At 35.5% G+C, this 17,337-nt stretch overlaps 3 protein-coding genes across 4 annotated transcripts; all 3 read right to left on the bottom strand.

The window, feature by feature from the left end:
* Positions 1-1,519: 1,519 nt before the first annotated feature.
* On the bottom strand, positions 1,520-6,549 carry LOC107555445 (caspase-8-like). Its single transcript, XM_016238256.1, has 10 exons — positions 6,412-6,549; positions 5,425-5,726; positions 5,133-5,232; positions 4,789-4,927; positions 4,611-4,684; positions 3,297-3,318; positions 3,158-3,201; positions 2,734-2,851; positions 2,141-2,645; positions 1,520-1,833 (listed from the first exon to the last, which is right to left on the bottom strand). Exons 2-10 carry the CDS (start codon positions 5,721-5,723, stop codon positions 1,704-1,706), a joined length of 1,431 nt encoding a protein of 476 aa, XP_016093742.1. The 5' UTR covers positions 5,724-5,726; positions 6,412-6,549; the 3' UTR covers positions 1,520-1,703.
* Positions 6,550-7,026: 477 nt separating this feature from the next.
* LOC107555417 (ciliogenesis-associated TTC17-interacting protein) lies at positions 7,027-10,711 on the bottom strand. Of its 2 annotated transcripts, none has more exons than XM_016238196.1 (10): positions 10,593-10,711; positions 10,255-10,342; positions 9,686-9,871; positions 9,495-9,550; positions 9,253-9,339; positions 8,877-9,044; positions 8,634-8,758; positions 7,642-7,718; positions 7,450-7,538; positions 7,027-7,232 (listed from the first exon to the last, which is right to left on the bottom strand). In XM_016238196.1, the coding sequence occupies exons 2-10, from the start codon at positions 10,334-10,336 to the stop codon at positions 7,038-7,040; spliced, it is 1,065 nt and encodes a 354-aa protein (XP_016093682.1). In that variant the 5' UTR covers positions 10,337-10,342; positions 10,593-10,711; the 3' UTR covers positions 7,027-7,037. The 2 variants fall into 2 exon arrangements, with proteins under 2 accessions (XP_016093682.1, XP_016093683.1); XM_016238197.1 differs by lacking the exon at positions 10,593-10,711 and adding an exon at positions 10,495-10,572.
* Positions 10,712-11,112: 401 nt separating this feature from the next.
* Positions 11,113-16,366, bottom strand: LOC107555416 (probable hydrolase PNKD). The gene is given in 10 exon segments (XM_016238195.1): positions 11,113-11,543; positions 11,702-11,817; positions 12,673-12,759; positions 13,012-13,178; positions 13,716-13,808; positions 14,854-14,912; positions 15,365-15,477; positions 15,558-15,673; positions 16,186-16,222; positions 16,225-16,366. Coding segments are annotated over 10 exon segments (1,083 nt in total). The 5' UTR covers positions 16,346-16,366; the 3' UTR covers positions 11,113-11,369.
* Positions 16,367-17,337: the final 971 nt, after the last annotated feature.

The following is a 17,337-nucleotide window of genomic DNA, read 5'->3' as shown; positions in this document are numbered from 1 at the left end:
TTACCAAGACCACTAATTATATTATTGTTCATGTAGTACATGCTTTTCTCCTTCTTTTCTTTCTCGAGTCTGATTTTGAGGTAATGTGGGGGTGGATTAATAGTGAAGATGTTCAGCCCGTATACCAGCAACCTAGATGGTTTTCATCATGACTGAAGGTCCCAGACTGACCTGTGTTTCTATTAAATATAAAAGCTTCAGTGCCTCTTGTATTGTTCATGCACAAGGTGACCTCAAAGTTCAGGAATAGCATGACAACAGCTCGGAGAGAAACCAAAGGCTGGCGGTGAATAACAGCATTATCCCAGCCTCCTGGAAAATAGTTTCAGACAGGTTTCCAAGGCACAATAACACCTGTTGATATTCACTAACATGTTTATTTCTTGGTACACACGTTTTGGAATGAACACATTCTGAATAAGGTCAAAAGTCCCAAAGGTAGGCTAATTAAAGTCTTGATACATAATCTTATGTCATTTGAGTCCATACATACAAAATTCTTAAAAGACACTACAATAAGAAATGTCATATTCAAACCACAAAATAACATCTTGATATCCCACCATCACCTATCTAAGAATAGAAATAATACTTGCTTAAGATTCGGTGAGTTTACAGCTACGCTATAGTATTGCATACTGTATGGGAGTGTGAAGTCAACAAGTTTTAGACAGATATGAAAGAAATGATAGAGAAGATCCTTGTTGTTATTTTCCACTGGCTTTACATTTTATTTCATTTATATTCTATATAAGTAGATCAAGTTTTTTTATATAAATTAAATATACATTTATAGGTGTGTATCCTGCAAACTAAATGGCATATTTTTTAAATTGGAAAAGCATTTGGGCACCAAATATAGAACGCTGGCTGAAAGAAATGATAATATGTCAATGGAAAAGATAACATTTTAATAGATAAATATAAGAATTTTGGCAGAGTTTGAGGACCTTTCTTTAAACATGGTGCATGGTGAGATGAGTCTGAGAATAGAGGTGGCACTGACTGAACATTATTGTAAGAAGAATTTTTTTGTTTCTTGTAGTCATGCATTTCCATTTAACAGAAGAACATTTTGCAGTTAAAATTTAATAAAATAACAATAATAGGAAAAATCCACATAACAGGGTAAGAGAGAGGGCGGAAAAGGACATTTTGTGTTTTGTGATGCAAAACACTATGCCATTATATGCTAAAATAATATACAAAATTAGACTTTTTTTTAACAATGTTTAATATTTAATTTCACTCTTTTCTAGACATCAGTGATTTCTTACAATTGCTTTTTATTTAAAGACTTCAAACTCTGGGTTTTTAGTTCATTCAGATTTCCCATTAAGACATTAATGGCAACGATATGCATTTACAAACAGCATTCAAAACTAAATTATTTAGACTGCTGGTATAAAATCATCATGCTTAACATTAGTTTAAAAATATTTGTTCCCAGTATCAAATATAGATGTTATATTACTTTTAAATTGCATTATCTAAAGAAGATCACACAACCAGAACTCAGTGCAGTAAACTTTAACTCAAAGTCTTATTTAATAATTAAGATCAGACTCACAGAGACAGCAAGATCAATTTGAATCTAGTACCAAAGTGCCTTGATCCTCCGAGAAAGATTAATCGAGTCTGAGTAAGCTTGACTTTTCACTTCTCCAGCATGAATCCTGTCACACAAAAGTCAAGCAGAAGCTTCAGTCCATGGGCAGGACCAGCTTCTTGGTGAGGGTATATCGAGGTTCAGGCATCTGCTTGTGGCCCCTCAACATTTTTAAACTCACTTCACGGTTTACTTTTGTCAGGATGGATAAGATATCCTCTTTTCTGTCAAAAAAGCAGACAAGAAAATAACTCTATGGACCCACCTAATCAAACCATCAAAAAAAAAAAAAAAAAAAACTGACCCCAAACTTTTAAATGGTAGTATAAAATAAATTCTGCACACATGGGTCAAACTGGTCAATGGGTTGACTGGTGGAAACTAACGGTTAACTGCAAAGTAAACTCACCCATCCTTACCGCATCACATGGTCATGTGCAATCATCATATGGAACTGGAACATGAATTTCTACAAACCCGCCCACATGCATCGTTCATTCAAGACATGACAGAGTCTCCTCTTGAACTCACCTGGGGCAGAATTTCTCCAACTGATTACAGAGCTCCTGGATATAGATAGACCCGTTTTTAGTGTGGCGGTAGGACTGGTAGTGCTCTACTGTGGCCATTCCAATTAGCATATCAGATTCTATAGGAATAGAGCGGGCTGCAGGATTATAAGCATCTTCCTCATATGGGTCTTCTTCTGTAGCGTTTCCCGGTGCATCCATTGTCCATACACCATCCTGACCCTCATTTCCTTGGCAGGCTTGAATGAAGAAAAGCTTGGGCTTGGATGCTAGTGTACGGCATTCAGCAATAGGCACTGTGAGTTCACGGATTTCAACCTCTTTACCATCTACCCCCAACACTGTGCCCTTCTCTCCATGCGAGAGGACACAGCAGACAAAAGCTCCCATATGAGTATGATCCCTGTTTGCAAAGTGCCTTATCACATCCTTCATATATGAAGCTGTCAGATCATTCTGAACCTCAACCTCAAAATGCATTCTGCGAAACACTCTGCTAAGGTCATCTATAGAAACACAGAGAGAGTGTGTGTTAATTTAGAAACACATTTTTAAGGATTACAGATAAGATGCAAATGCATTTGCTGGAAATACCTTTGTCCTTATCCGTTCCTGTCCGATTGGACAATGAGGACCTTTCTTTAAAGTTGAAGTTGTTGATGATTAGACAGTATCCAAGAGGTCGCGGAGTCATATTATAATATTCCCCCATCTACATGAATGCAAAGCAAATCACGTTGAAATTACATTTTTTATTTACATAACACTTCACAAACAGCCAGTAAGTACACACGTACACATCTCATTGATTGAAGATCATTAATAAATCATGTTTGTCACAGCAGTGATGTTATGAAAATTAAAAACAGCTGTTTGTTGATTAGAGTTTACGCTATTGTTTGTAACTTCTATAGAAACTATAAAAACCACCAAAAGTAGTGGTGCTTCAAACAGTTATTTAGAACATTCAACTATGATGTAACAATATTAAGAATGAAATGTAATGTGTCTTATTTACTCTGGGTTCAGTGTCTGAATCGGTAACAAGCGAGCTTCTCCTCCCTAAGGAAAAACATATGGTGAGAGATATAGAGATATAAGCAAAGAGCATTATCGTTCAGTAATGTTTTGAAAGTTTGTATGGGAGTATAACTTACATCCATTTTCTGTCTCCATTTGCTGTGATAAAGCCAAAATGTGGAGGGAAGAGAAACAACAGAGGTTATTTTGCATTGAATTGCAGTATATTTTATCATTTAAAATGTATCTGTCACCACAAAAATACTGGATTGTGTGTTGAAATGTGACTACAACTATTATAAACAAGCAGAACTGGTATTTTAAAGGCCTTTCTTTTTGAAAATGCTCATTTACATGAAAACATTGCATTACAAATTTTAATTGCATTAAAAATGCCAAGTATAAGCTGTGATTCTCAACTAGTGTGTTGTGACCACAAAAAAATCCCAGCAGGGGAAAAACAATGGTAAATGCAATTAATAAAATGCAAGTATATTTAGTTGGGACAACAAGATTAACAGGTTTATACATTTAAAGGAGTGGAAACAACGCTTCCCGGCTGTGTGTCCAGTCAAATACTGTGGAAATTTGGCTCAAATTCACCTGCTACTTGGTTGAAGCAGCCAAATTAGGACAATGCCAATAGGTACATGGCCTCATGCTTAAAAATCATGAACGAAACTAGGCAAAAGAAAATGTGACCCAGACTACATTAAAAATGTGTAATGGATAAACACTATTTTCTGAGGAGAATCAAACCAATTAAAAACATTTAGAAACCAATAATAAAATAATTAATACATTTAATATTTGACATAAATTACATTTTTGGGGGTTTTGTATGTTACAACAAAAATTGTAATTTGGTACTCTGTTGGGTCACTTGAATATGGAACACAGATAAAAATAGACATTTTTAAAGAAATGGTTCACCCATAAATTAAAATGTGCTGTTAATTTATTCACCCTCAGGCCATCCAAGATGTAGGTGACTTTTTTTCATCAGTAGAACAGTAAAGAAGATTTGTAGCCGAAACCGTGATCCATTTACATTGACATTATATTGTAAATAATGTTCAGTTTCTTACACAGACCGCCAGGAGCCACAGGTATTCATTTTGAGTTCCCTGATATGCTTTTTTTGACAGTCAAATTGACAGGAACCACTGACTTGCATTTTATGAATCACTGAAGACCATGGTCTCAGCTAAAAATCTTTTTTACTGTTCTACTGAAAAAAACAAAACAAACAAAAAAGCTCACCTATCTTGGATGGCCTGAGGGCGAGTAAATTAACAGCAGCTTTTCATTTTGGGGTGAACTATCCCTTTAAGTAAGTTTTCACATTTTTTTCTAAAATTACGCATAAATCCACATCATAAGAAATATTTGGGTTATACTATGTGAAAATTATGTGTTCAAATGCATCTTAATGTATTTGGCATACTTACATATCTGGGCATACTTTCATCAGGAAAGGAAACTGGCACATTACCAAACACTTCCCGTAGAGGAAGTCTGCCTCCTACTGGACAAAATAAAATAAAATAAAAACTGTTGTTTATGTTTGGAGAAATGAGAAAAGTAGATACTTAAGTATTAGATAACTGATTTGATTTTATCAGTAACCTTGTTCCCGGGCCCTGTACTCCTCTATTCTGCAGGCCAGCTGTTTGTCACATTTGTCTAGAATACAGTAAAGTTCATCCAGGTTGTCTTCCCCAAGCTTCTGTAGCTTTTCCATCTCAATCATAACATCTAGAAATGTCTGTATGATTCACATAAAATAGGTTTTGTAGTAACAGGTTAAAGTGCAAACCATAATAGTCACATTCTTAATTAAATAATACAATTTACAAAGCTAGTCAGTGCAGTCAAGGTAGCAACTACATATTCCACTTTCACAATAATTTATTATTTGTATGTAATCTGCACTAAAATTATTACTTCAGGGCTTAAAATATATAACTCACAGCAGACGTTCCTAGTTTTGCCCTGGGAAGTTCCACAAGAAACTTCACTGAGTGAAGGTTTTCTTCTGTCATGTCCTCAGATATACTAAATAGCATTTTTCTGTGATGAGAAGAGAGTCATTATGTCACAAGCATTGTGATATAAAATATTAACAGTACAGTAAGTACAATACAAGGAACCTTTTCTAAGAAAACGATGTGATATTGATAGCGTTGGCAACTACTTCTAGCACGTCAGTGTGTGCTCTATCAGCTTAAAAGGGGCTACATTTATCGTGTGTTTTCTTCATACCTGTAGGCTGAGACACCTTTGCTAGATGTGTCACGTAGTAGCAGATTTCTTTCCACATTATCTTTGGACATTTTCAGGATGCCAAGCAAGTCACGGCGTCCAATTGTGAGCAGAAGCTCGGGGACGAGTAACCCGTCATCAAGCAGTGCTTGCTCGTCCAGTCGTAGGAACAGTTCTTTGGCATCAGTCACAGTCTCCAAACGTTTCTTGGGAATTAGGTCCATACAGAGAAACTTCAGCTGGGCCACTTCACTACTTGTCAGGTTCTCATCAATCTTGTGAAACTTCTGAAGATCCATATTCTGTAACAATGTTAAACAAACACTCACTGAAAACAACTTAAACAACTAGAGAAAGCCATTACTTTGGCAACTGTCTAGTAACCATAAGTTCAGTAAAACATGTTACTACTTGCCCAACCCAATACGAAAAATATCCTTGTCCTGAGAACATGGCGTTAAGAACGTTCACGATATATTTCTAGAGTGTATTTATTGTTGACAAATAATTCAAAACACGATTACTTTGGAATTGTAGTTTACGACAGAAATCACAACTAGCATTTAATAAGAATTGAACTCAGCATACAAAACCACGAATTCAAACAGTTTTGATTCAAAAACACAGTTTTTGATATATAGCCTTGTGACAACCTTTCCATGTAACAACTAGGCCCGGTTTAACATATTTATTCACGTATTTTAAACTCGATAGTTTTTTTTAAAACTACTATTCTAGCCACTTGTGTCATTACACGGAATGTATAAAATGGATACAAGTATACTAAATATTTTAGATGTGTATCAAATCACACTTCAAGACTGTCATTGCTTTAAAAAGTTTGGTGTCAAGTACATTTTTGTTCAGCGAGTCAAATGCTACAATGTATCCGCGATGACAAACTTTTAACCGAACTTTAACTAAATAATATTCTTATTCCGAAAGTTAACTCGAACAATCAACTTAAATGATCAAAACTCATCTTACCTTTTATATTTACAACAGCCAACTGAAATAAAATGGCAAACTGTCGTAGAACCCAAATCAAGAGAGTCTGAGCGACATGCTAAAGCTACTACGTTTCCAATGCTTTACTTTCAGTTTCAGCCTCTCAAGCCTTTCAATTTCAACAGGAAGTGACATGAGGACGTGTTCACAAATGTGTTATAAATAATAATTGTGGGGGTTACCCTCGAGTTATCTTGAAGAAACAGTTTGGCTTTAAGAAAAACATAAATAAGAGTGTATATTTTTAAGTAGGCTATATTTTATGTGTATCGTTATGAACAGTGCTTCAGACACACACAAAAAAAACATTTTCTAAAATAAAATCACAAATGTTATATAAAAAGTCAAGGCTGTAATACTTATTTTGACTTGGTTTTAGGTATTGGAATTTATATGGACAAATATTCTGTGCAATATTTCTTTATCCCTGCAAAGGTTTATAAATTGCTGTCTCTCAAATAAACAGCTGGTCATCCAGACGAACCAAATAATCTTACAGTACATACAAAAACAGAGCATAAAGTCATTATACCAAGGCACTATTAGAAGAAAACTTTTATTTTCAATCTCTGCTACATCAGACACTTGGTTAGTGTTTGGTATTCCTATGGAAAGTTTTGTGAGTCTTTATGGGACTTTCCTGGAGGACTTTGAGATGCAAAGGGTGCAAAGAAGTCATGAGCAAAGGAGAAGACATCTTGAGGTTTCCTCAACAGCAGGAATTGCAGGAAGTCTGCCAATAAAGCCTTTAGCTCAGGGTGTTGTCTGACGTAGGAGGAGTAGTCTGCTTTGAGTTCCTCCTGTGTCATGAACGAGTGGAAATGAGTCACAAATTTGCTTATTTGTCGAGTGACCTTTATCTTATGTGGTTCTTTGTTTGAAATTCATAAAAATTCAAAAAAATTAGTTCCATGTAGAAATGATTGAGTCTTGAGTTTTTAATATGATCAATATATTTTCCAATATCCTTGAGTAATATATGACATAAATTAAAAGCTCATTAAAAGTAATAGACACCTTTCTGTCAAGAAACTTTGAGTAAAGCTCCATGTCTTCCTCCCAAATGAGTGGCTTCTTCTCAAACACAGGAATCTGGTCTTTCTCCACTGAAAATAAAAGCAAAAACTTTTTACTTTTACTTTATTTTTGACTGTAAAGATTGATTCCAGTCACAAAGGAGCGGGATGCAAAGTGATAAAGTCATCAAACCTCCATCAAGCAGGAAAGGCAAATGCAGGAGCTTCATAATTGCAGGTGAGCCCAACTGCACTCTGCTTGCTAGATGCCTAAGTGTAAAATATTTTAGGAAAAGTTCATGTTCAAAACTCTGAATATACATACATTTTTTCGTATAGGTGTTTGTTATTTACATTTAGTCATTTAGCAGACGCTTTTATCCAAAGCGACTTACAAATGAGGACAATAAAAGCAGTCAAAACTAACAAAAGAGCAACAATATATAAGTGCAAATGACAAGTCTCGGTTAGCCTAACGCAGTACATGTATAAGGTGTATATATATATATATATATATATATTATACACACACACACACACACAAAGATAAACAAGTAGATAAAACAGAAAAAATAGAAAGCTAGTGTTTGTTTGTTTTTTGTTGTTTAAAAAAAAAAAGATAAATATAGATAAAGTAGAATTAAAATAGAATAGAAAGTGTTAGAGTTAGAGGGTCAAATAAAGGTGGAACAGATGTGTTTTTAGTCGTTTCTTGAAGATGGTTAAGGACTCAGCTGCTCGGATTGATTTGGGCAGGTCATTCCACCAGGAGGGAACAGTTAATGAAAAAGTCTGTGAAAGTGATTTTGTGCCTCTTTGAGATGGCAAAGATATGCTTTATAATTTTCTGTTATAAAGCAATGAAGCATCATGTTATATGTTTGAAAGACGTTAATCAATCTACCATCAATCTACCGTCCATATTTACACAGTGTCTACACCAGACGTGACCATTGTCACTTGCATTGCAACAGCTAGAGGTTGTCTTCACTGGAAGCAACAAAGCGACACTGTGAAACATTTGACCTTTGTGTCAGTATGTTATAAAAACAATGAGTCATTATTATACTGTCTTGAGATTTGTCACTTCCGTGAAGCCACTCGCTTCCAGTGTAGACACACTGTTATGAGAAACAGATAAGATAAGTTTTGCCTTCTAGCAAAAAAATGAAGAGAGTATTCTACCCATCAGGCAAGAAATAGCAATGCCAAGTTCCTGAAGAGTCCTTTGCAGAAGAGACAGTCCTTTCAATCCCAAAGATATCGACTAACTCTTCCCCAATCATCTGCTTCTTGCACCCAAGTGCTCTCTAAAACAAACAAGTGCATCAGTCACATGAAAGAACAATAAAAAGCATCTACTGTTCACATCGATTTTTAAATAACATCCAAGGGCTGAAATATAAGCAATTATCCCCTTGCACTTACATAAACTGACTTGGAAAGCACAGTATCTGCATCAAATGACTGGAATGTCATGTTTTCTGGAACAGTCTTCTGCCGAGCCAGTATACGCAGAATCATTAAGTTGGATGCTTCAGACACAAACCCCTTTAGAGAACTCAGTGGAAATGTGTGGGTTTGTGTCTTCACTCCCTAAATAATGAAAGATGTGACTTTCTCATTATTGACACAAACTGTCAGTAAAGTGTTCAATAATAATAAATTATTATGCATTTTATTTTATTAATAATTAATGACCTGAATTTCAATTAATGTGGAATACATGGTCAGACACTAATGTATGCATTAATGTGCATTTCATTTTTAGGCACAAATGGTAATAAATTTATTCAACACTTACCTCTTTCTCTGAGATGATTCGGTTTACCACTAGCTGATCATCCTGTTTAACAATACGTACTTTCCGGTCCACAGTCTGCTTTTCTAACTGGAATATTTACAGCACCTCAGATTTGGGTGGCTTTACATTGCAATTTTGATTATGACATTCATTATTTCTATAGTATTAAACAGAATCTGATGGTTTACAAGTATTGATATAAATGGAACCTACCCTATGCTTTATGTCAATAGAAAAGATACCTTTACAAATTCATGATGATTCTCTTCCAGTATCTCAAGATTTCTCGATATGTAGGCTGGTAAAATCACAAAGGAACAAATACAGGGTTTAACATTCTTTAAGAAATGACTGAGATGACACAGATGTCATTTGTGTTCTAACCAGCAAATTATAAAGAGAAGGAAATAGTCATTATATAATGTAAGCTGACCTATAATGGATGTACCACAAGGAATGTCATCAATCGTTCCATGACTGTTGGCATGGAGCAGATAACATAGCTCCTCATTGTAGCTCGCCTTGGTGACACTCACAGAGAAGTCTCCCAGCTCCCGGCCCGAATCTGACACAGTCACAAGTGAATCTGCGAACAAACACTGGTCCAAATCCTTGGGTGCTGCAAATGACAGCAGACGAGTAAAGTCCTAATTGGTATCATATATTGTTAGTCTTGACTGAGGATTCATTTACGGTGATTACCGCTTTAAGGATCTGAAAGGGCTTCTGAAAAAACATTCAGCACATTTAATGTAAAGGCACATTTATGTAGTTGTCAGTGCTTTATCACAAATAAGTTATCATGGAAAATCAGCTGTTCCAATTACATATTAAATAGAAACAAAATAATAGTACAATGCAACTTAATGAATGTGAGGGTAATTACAGTGTACACATTGGATGCCATTAACAGATGGTCCCTGACCCTAAAATAGCATCTTTGACAGGCAAGCTTTAGAACTGACGCCACTTACTAAATCATAATCATGTTTAATGACTTACCAATGCTGTAAATAAACTCCACTGCATTAACCGACGCTTTTAATTCTTCGGTTTCATTCTGTGTTGACTCAATGTCCTCCATGTGTGTCTTAGAAAGTCCAGACAAAACAAGAGACAATTACAACAATAGTTCAAAACATTGCATATATATTTATATTGCATGGATCTTTGAGATCGTAGCAGTTGAAGATTTATACTATGCGCGTCTTTTTTTCTTTTTAAGTTAGCTGGATTGTATACCGAGTTTCAACCGTTCAGTCTTCAGCAGATGTCAAACAAACATGAGCTACTTTGCTAATGCTTTTAAAAATATCTAAATAAACAATCAACAGACTTACTTTAAAATTACTTAAATATCACAGGAGATAGTACAAACTACTAACAGCGTCTACATTAAGCCTTTAACTCGTTTTTTATACGGTCTAGATGTGTTTTTTGTTCACGTCTCAAACTTATTAGCATCTCTGGTTTCCTTAGTAACGCTGTTGTCAACATCTACCGTAAACCTTCTAGTAGTCGCGCAAAACTTTTCACAGGTATTCAATACAGACACATATTTGTTTATAATTCATAGGTTTATTATGACAAACCGTTCATAAATATCAGTGCTTATTGTACCCTAAGTATTCAAAACGGATTAAACGTCATTGTAAATGGGATTCACTGCACTGCATCTCCAAAACACAGAGTCAAGGGTGAGGAAAAACACCTGCTTTTTAGCATGCCAGGAAAGCTTGTTTTAAAAAAAACAAAAAAGGGAAAGAAAAGTTCAGACAATGCCTTTCAAAGTCTACCACATTCGTAAAGTTCAAATAAATCAAATAAATTGTTTTTGTATACAAAATAATGCCCAAAAAAAAAAAAGAAAAAAAGGGAAAGAAAAGTTCAGACAATGCCTTTCAAAGTCTACCACATTCGTAAAGTTCAAATAAATCAAATAAATTGTTTTTGTATAAAAAATAATGCCCAGGTCTACTTAAATGTGTTCTTTCAGGGCACTGTTCAAATTCACATTAGTGCTTTTTTAATCCAGCACAGTAATAATACACACAGTACATGTTTAGCTTGGAATGGTTTCAGTGGTTGCGTCTTTCAAACGTCAGTGGACGAAAGCCTTATCGGTCCTTATAAATGTCCTTCCGTCTACGCAGTTCCTCTAGAACACGGGCGCGATATGACGTCCAGTCCTCGTCCTGCTTCTGCTGCAGACCCAGGGCCCGGTGGAGATCCTGGGAGTGGCTCCGTAGGAAGGGATTGTATTGCTTCTCCTCCGCTAGGGTGGATGGACACTGTATGAAGAGGAGAGAGAATGACTTTAAATCAAGCTTGGCTGGTAAGAATATTATTTAGAAGATTTAGAGTAATATTAGGCGTCTAGAGATGTAACAATTGTTTTGGAATTTTTCAATATTAGGACTTTTGTCCATAGAATTCTTGTCTTCCTTACTGTGCAAAGTCTCTGACCCCTCTGTTGCAGTACCCACAGCAACTTCTGCTTCTGTACAACATTGCAAGGCTCCACTTCAGCAGCAAACACCAGGTTATCTTTAGCATACTCATGTCCTGAAAAAAAAAATACCTACTTTATTAACATAACCATGAAGCTTTTCCTTAGAAACACACCCAAATCTCAGTTTAAAAAAACATAAAACCAAAAAAAGTTGTATACAAAAACTAAAAATGACAAAGACTTGTCACACTGCAATTAACCCTTGCAATTACCGCTGGGTTAAAACCACTTTTAATATAGGGTTAAAGGAATAGTCCACCCAAAAATGAAAAATCTGTCATCATTTACTCACCCTCATGTATGATTTGTCTTTTCTTTTCTTTTGCAGAACACAAAATAATTTTTTTTTTTGAAGAATGTTGGTAACTAAACAGTTTTGGTTCCCATTGACTTACGTTGTATGGATGAAAAACACAATGGAAGTCAATGGGAACCAAATTATTTGGTTATCAACATTATTCAAATTATCTTCTTTAGTGTTAAGCAGAAGAAAGAAAGTCATATGATGACAGAATTTTCCTTTTTGGGTGGACTTTTACCTTTTAAGCTATATTTTTTACAATGCCGTGATAGAATGCCACAGAGAGTTTTTTGGGAACCAGTCATAAATACATTAATAATGAATTAATACATTTTGTATAGTTGTCATGCATCGTGTTAGTTTCAGTGCCTGACGGAAACAGTTTCAAAATTTCCATCAAAAGTTTCAACTGAAGTCATGAAGAGACAAATACAATCCCATGGTGTTATGTACTCGCTGATAAATGTCACTACTCTGGAATAGTAATAAATCCTGGATAGTCAAGTAAAGTATAAACAATGAGAAACATAAAACAAACACAGTAACTGGATAAAACTCTGGTTACAACTTAAAGTGTGAAAAGCCCATACAAAAAGTGTTTCCTTACCAGGCCAAAGCAGAGTATCATCGTTCAGCGATCCCACTGTATCCAGAGATGACAGCATAGTTGAGGCATTACCCTCAAACATTCTCCCTACAAGGGAAGGAAATGAGTCAGAGCTTTAAATAGAGTAAGCTGGATTTAAGAATGCTTAATTCTTGTTTGCAGTTTTGGCATGCCTTTCTGGGCATTGATACTGGATAAATAGTCATTTAAATTATTGTAATGTATATACACAATGTCAAACATTGCAGGCAGGTAACAATTACACTACAAATAAACAAAATTATATAATGACTTTTTAAGTGCACACTGAGATAACACAATGATTAATGCCGTACTCACCACATCCAGAGAGGAATACCAGGTCCCCTGAAAACAAGCTGCTGGGGCCACCTATCGCTCGGCCATCAAGCAAGTAGATAATGTGACCCGCTGTGTGGCCAGGGGTATAGAAGGCCCTGAAGCGCAGCCGAGTTCCAAAATCTATTGTGTCTTTGTCTGAAAGGGGGCTAAACAATAAAGAAAATCAAATTAAGTGGTCTGTTTCATGCTCTTAAGTAATGCTTAATTGTTATATCATATACAGTAAGAATAGGTTTAGTTTAGTTGAGTTTGAAAACATCCGACGTAATCTCTCAAACAAACACTTTTGCATTTTTAGACATTCAAATGTTTTTATATTCTAACACATTTTGGATACATTTAAAGGAATAGTTCAGCCTAAAAGGAAAATTCTGTCTTCGTTCACTGATCCTTATGTCGTTCTGAACCTTTATGCATTATTCTGTGGAACACAAAAGAAGATATTTTGAAAGATTTTATAATGGTTGTTTTGGACTTCACTGACTTTGACTGTATGGACAAAAACAGTTGAAACGTTCTTCAAAATATATTCTTTTGTGACCCCAGAATAAATAAAGTCATATAGGTTTGAAACGACATGCGGGTGGTAAATATAAATGACAGACTATTCATTTTTAGAACTATCCATTTTACAGTTAAAATGATACATGATGGAACAGCAGAAGATATTTAAAGGTACTGACTGTGTAAGGCCTGGAATGTTGTCCATGGCGTTCCCATACACGCGACAGGACCTGTAGCGTCTCTTTAGAGCCCTGTTCCCTCCACTGTGGTCCCTGGTTGGGAAAAAGTGTATATATGAAGTATAGTTTGATTTCATTTTGATTCTGTTCAATTCACCCAAAAATGAAAATTCTATCATTATTTACTTACAAGCCTACAAGACTTCGTTCATCAAGATATTTTTTTATATTCTTTCATAATTTTTGTCCATCCATTGAAAGTCAATGCAACCAACTTTTTCAAGCTTTAAAAAGTGCATCAATACATATTTAAAGTGATCCTTAAGAACTGAGCAGTTTAAGCCAAATATTCCAGAATGAATGTGCACTGGTCGATGTTCATGCAAGGGATAATCAACGGCTAGCCGTGCATTAAAGGATTAATGATCTCTCTCTCTCTCTCTCTCTCTCTCTCTCTCTCTCTCTCTCTCTCTCTCTGTGTGTGTGTGCGAGTGATGCTTGTTGGTTAGTGTGCATCAACTAAAGCAGCGCATTACTATAGAATGGTGATTAAACTGACTTGGAACTACCTGTGCATTAAACGGTTTTACTGCATACCTGCCAGCCAATCAGAATCCAGTATTCAGACAGACCATGGAATAAATGTAAATAAATGTCTAAATGACATTTTTCTCCATCATGTCTCATTGATATGGATTTTAAAATGTCTTTTTGTACTTTTTAAAGTCTGCCAATTTTGGTTGTGTGGACTTTCAATAGATGGGCAAAAATTGGGAGAGAATATTAAAAATTTGTGTTCCGAAGATGAACATAAGTCTAATGGGTTTGTAACAACATGGAGGGGAGTAAATGATGACAGAATTTTCATTTCTGGGTAACTAACTAACACTTTAAAGGTAGTTAAATGCCTCATATGTCTTAGAACTGGTTCAATGTGATCTTACAAAGCTAAAAGGGTCTTCATACTAAATATAACTCACCAGTCTTAGAATTCTCACACAAACAAATCAGTCTTAACCATATGTATGTAACATAGTTACTGATTAAACTAAAAGATTGTCATAGTTGCTGCTAATACATTCATTGTGAAACTTCCAAGTTGTAGAGATTTTTTGGTACTTTTTAAATGTAGTCTTACCAGTGCTTGTGTGTGCAGAGAACAGCTTGTAATGCCACCCCCTCTTCCTCTAGGCATGCCTGTGTGGGTGTAAAGACAGACCATGAAATGAGATAAAACAAAACCGGGGTTCTGGGTAATGTCATACGTAAGATAAGACATGACTATACATCACACATGCCCAGTAATGCATCTCTTCATGTATATGAAGGATCCTAGATATTTTAAAAATGACTTCCCTAACCTTAACACTAACTGATTACAACATTACCCAGATCACAGCTGTTCCTAATAATAAAAAAAAAAATCTATACTTTTGCACTTACACGAATGAAAACTGGAATCTTTCAATTATATTGACAGATTTCCAATAAAAATAACTGATTATTATTCCATCTTAATTCTGGTAAACCATGTGAGGAAGAACAAGCACTTTCCACTAAACCACATGGGTTTGGCAATTTCACTACAGTAAGACACATAATCCAGCAAACTATTTCTGAAACCACTGCACAGTTGTTTTGAATCCAACCTGAACAGGCTGAGGGTCAGCGGGATCAACCACAACAGCCATATTTGATGCCGTGTCAATGACCACATAGCTGTAATTGTCTGATAAGATGGGTACTGGTATGATCTTGATGCCTGTTGAAAGTAATAGAGTCTGACTTTAGTTATTGATAATCAACTGTTGAGTGTAAGATGGAAAAGGTGTTTCTGCTCACCGTTTATTATAGTAGGCTGAGTTCTGGAGTGGCCGGCAGGGTACCTCTCCCGTGCTTTCCTCATCTGCCTCTTATGAAATATGTACCCGAGTTTGGTCCGTGTATATAGAGAATACCTGCAAGTGGTTTTAAAGAGGACACCTGGGTGTTTTATGCCATTGTGTATGTCCCTCTATGAAATTGTTCCCCCATGGCATTGCAATAATAACTATTGTAACTATGATATTTGGGTAGACATGCTGTAGATTCAATCTAAATAATAAGTTAAATTTTTATTCCAACTACTAATAGTTTCTAAATGTTTAGGCTATTGTTTTTCATAAGAAATACTCACGTTTAGTTTAGAGAAACCTAACTTCCTTAATCTAACCATGGCGTTGACGAGCCCCAAAACCGAGTATTACATTTAATCTGTACATTTTCATTAGGGACATACATCATCATTGACAGTTATTAAATGACAAATCAGTGCCCTTCTTCAAAGTAAACATTTGCTACGTCTACACAGGTAAAACATGTATATTTTTCAATAACACCTACAAAACGGTTCATGTAAACATCATACACGGAAACGTTAGGTGAGGATAAAAACCAGTAGCTATTGTATCAGGACAGACAAGCCACTTACGCTATCCAAAACATTGGTTTCTCTGTGCGAGCCATGGGCTGTTTTTCCATGCACTTATTCTGGCGCATTTAAAAACACGACAGATGTAGAACCCTCCACATACTGAAGCAAACCAAAGTAACGTTACCGGTAAATACACTGTCCAGTCCGGAAGCGCCATGATGACGCAATTAGACAGCACAACAACGATTGGTCAGAAGTAACAATCACCGTAAAGACTCGTCTTTTCTTTTTTTTTCATGCATTATCAGGTGCATCGTTTGTAACATTCTTGAGAAGTGGGACAAAACAGGGTGCAAAATTGAAAAAATAAAACCTTGTACTCACACACATGAAACTAAATATATATTTCTTATATGTACTAAGCTACTGAGCTATGCTTTGATACAACCTCCCAACTTTTCTCTTTTTTAACAAAATTTGCTTCTTTTTTTTTAGCTTTGACTGTGTAATATAATTTCAACTTTATCTTTAACAGCATTCAAGATGTTTTTAACATTTCAAAACACATTCTGGTGTTAGCAGACAGATTACACTTTCACATGTGACCAACAATTCCACAACAAATATAAAATATCATAATGAAATATTATCAGAATATTCAACTGACGGAGTTGACACATCTGGCGGTGGTGACGAAAACCTGAATTTGTAATCATTTTAACTATCAAATACATTGAATCAGTCAATTACTGTATTAAAACAAACAGTGAGTATGTTATTGTTTGTAAAGCTTTTATTCAAGAGTCACATTGAAGCATTTTGATATATCACTGGAACACAAAATCTTATGGTGGGGACATCTGACGGTGTTGACAAATTTGGCATTTTTAGCAGAGCCTGTCTGACACTGCTGTACTCTGCAGAGGTGAACTGTGGCAAGGGGGTCCTTTAGAGTGACAGCTGCTCCTGATATTCCCTGATTTTATTGAATGTCTGACGGTGATGACAAAAAGTGGGGATGCAACTTTAAAATCTTATGAAACATGTATGTGTCATTAAAAAACAACCTTACTTTGATAGGAGATATTAAGTGTTGCTTTTGATAAAACAAGCTCTTTTTCATCATTAAATTTTTTTTTTAAATCCATTTTATTGCATATGAATGATTGAACCCTTCTCTGTGGACACACTGTTTTAGATGTAGTGAGA

This window comes from Sinocyclocheilus grahami, unplaced genomic scaffold (assembly GCF_001515645.1).
Source record: "Sinocyclocheilus grahami isolate Dianchi unplaced genomic scaffold, SAMN03320097.WGS_v1.1 scaffold534.1, whole genome shotgun sequence".
NCBI lineage: Eukaryota > Metazoa > Chordata > Actinopteri > Cypriniformes > Cyprinidae > Sinocyclocheilus > Sinocyclocheilus grahami.
This window is presented reverse-complemented; position numbering and strand designations above follow the sequence as displayed.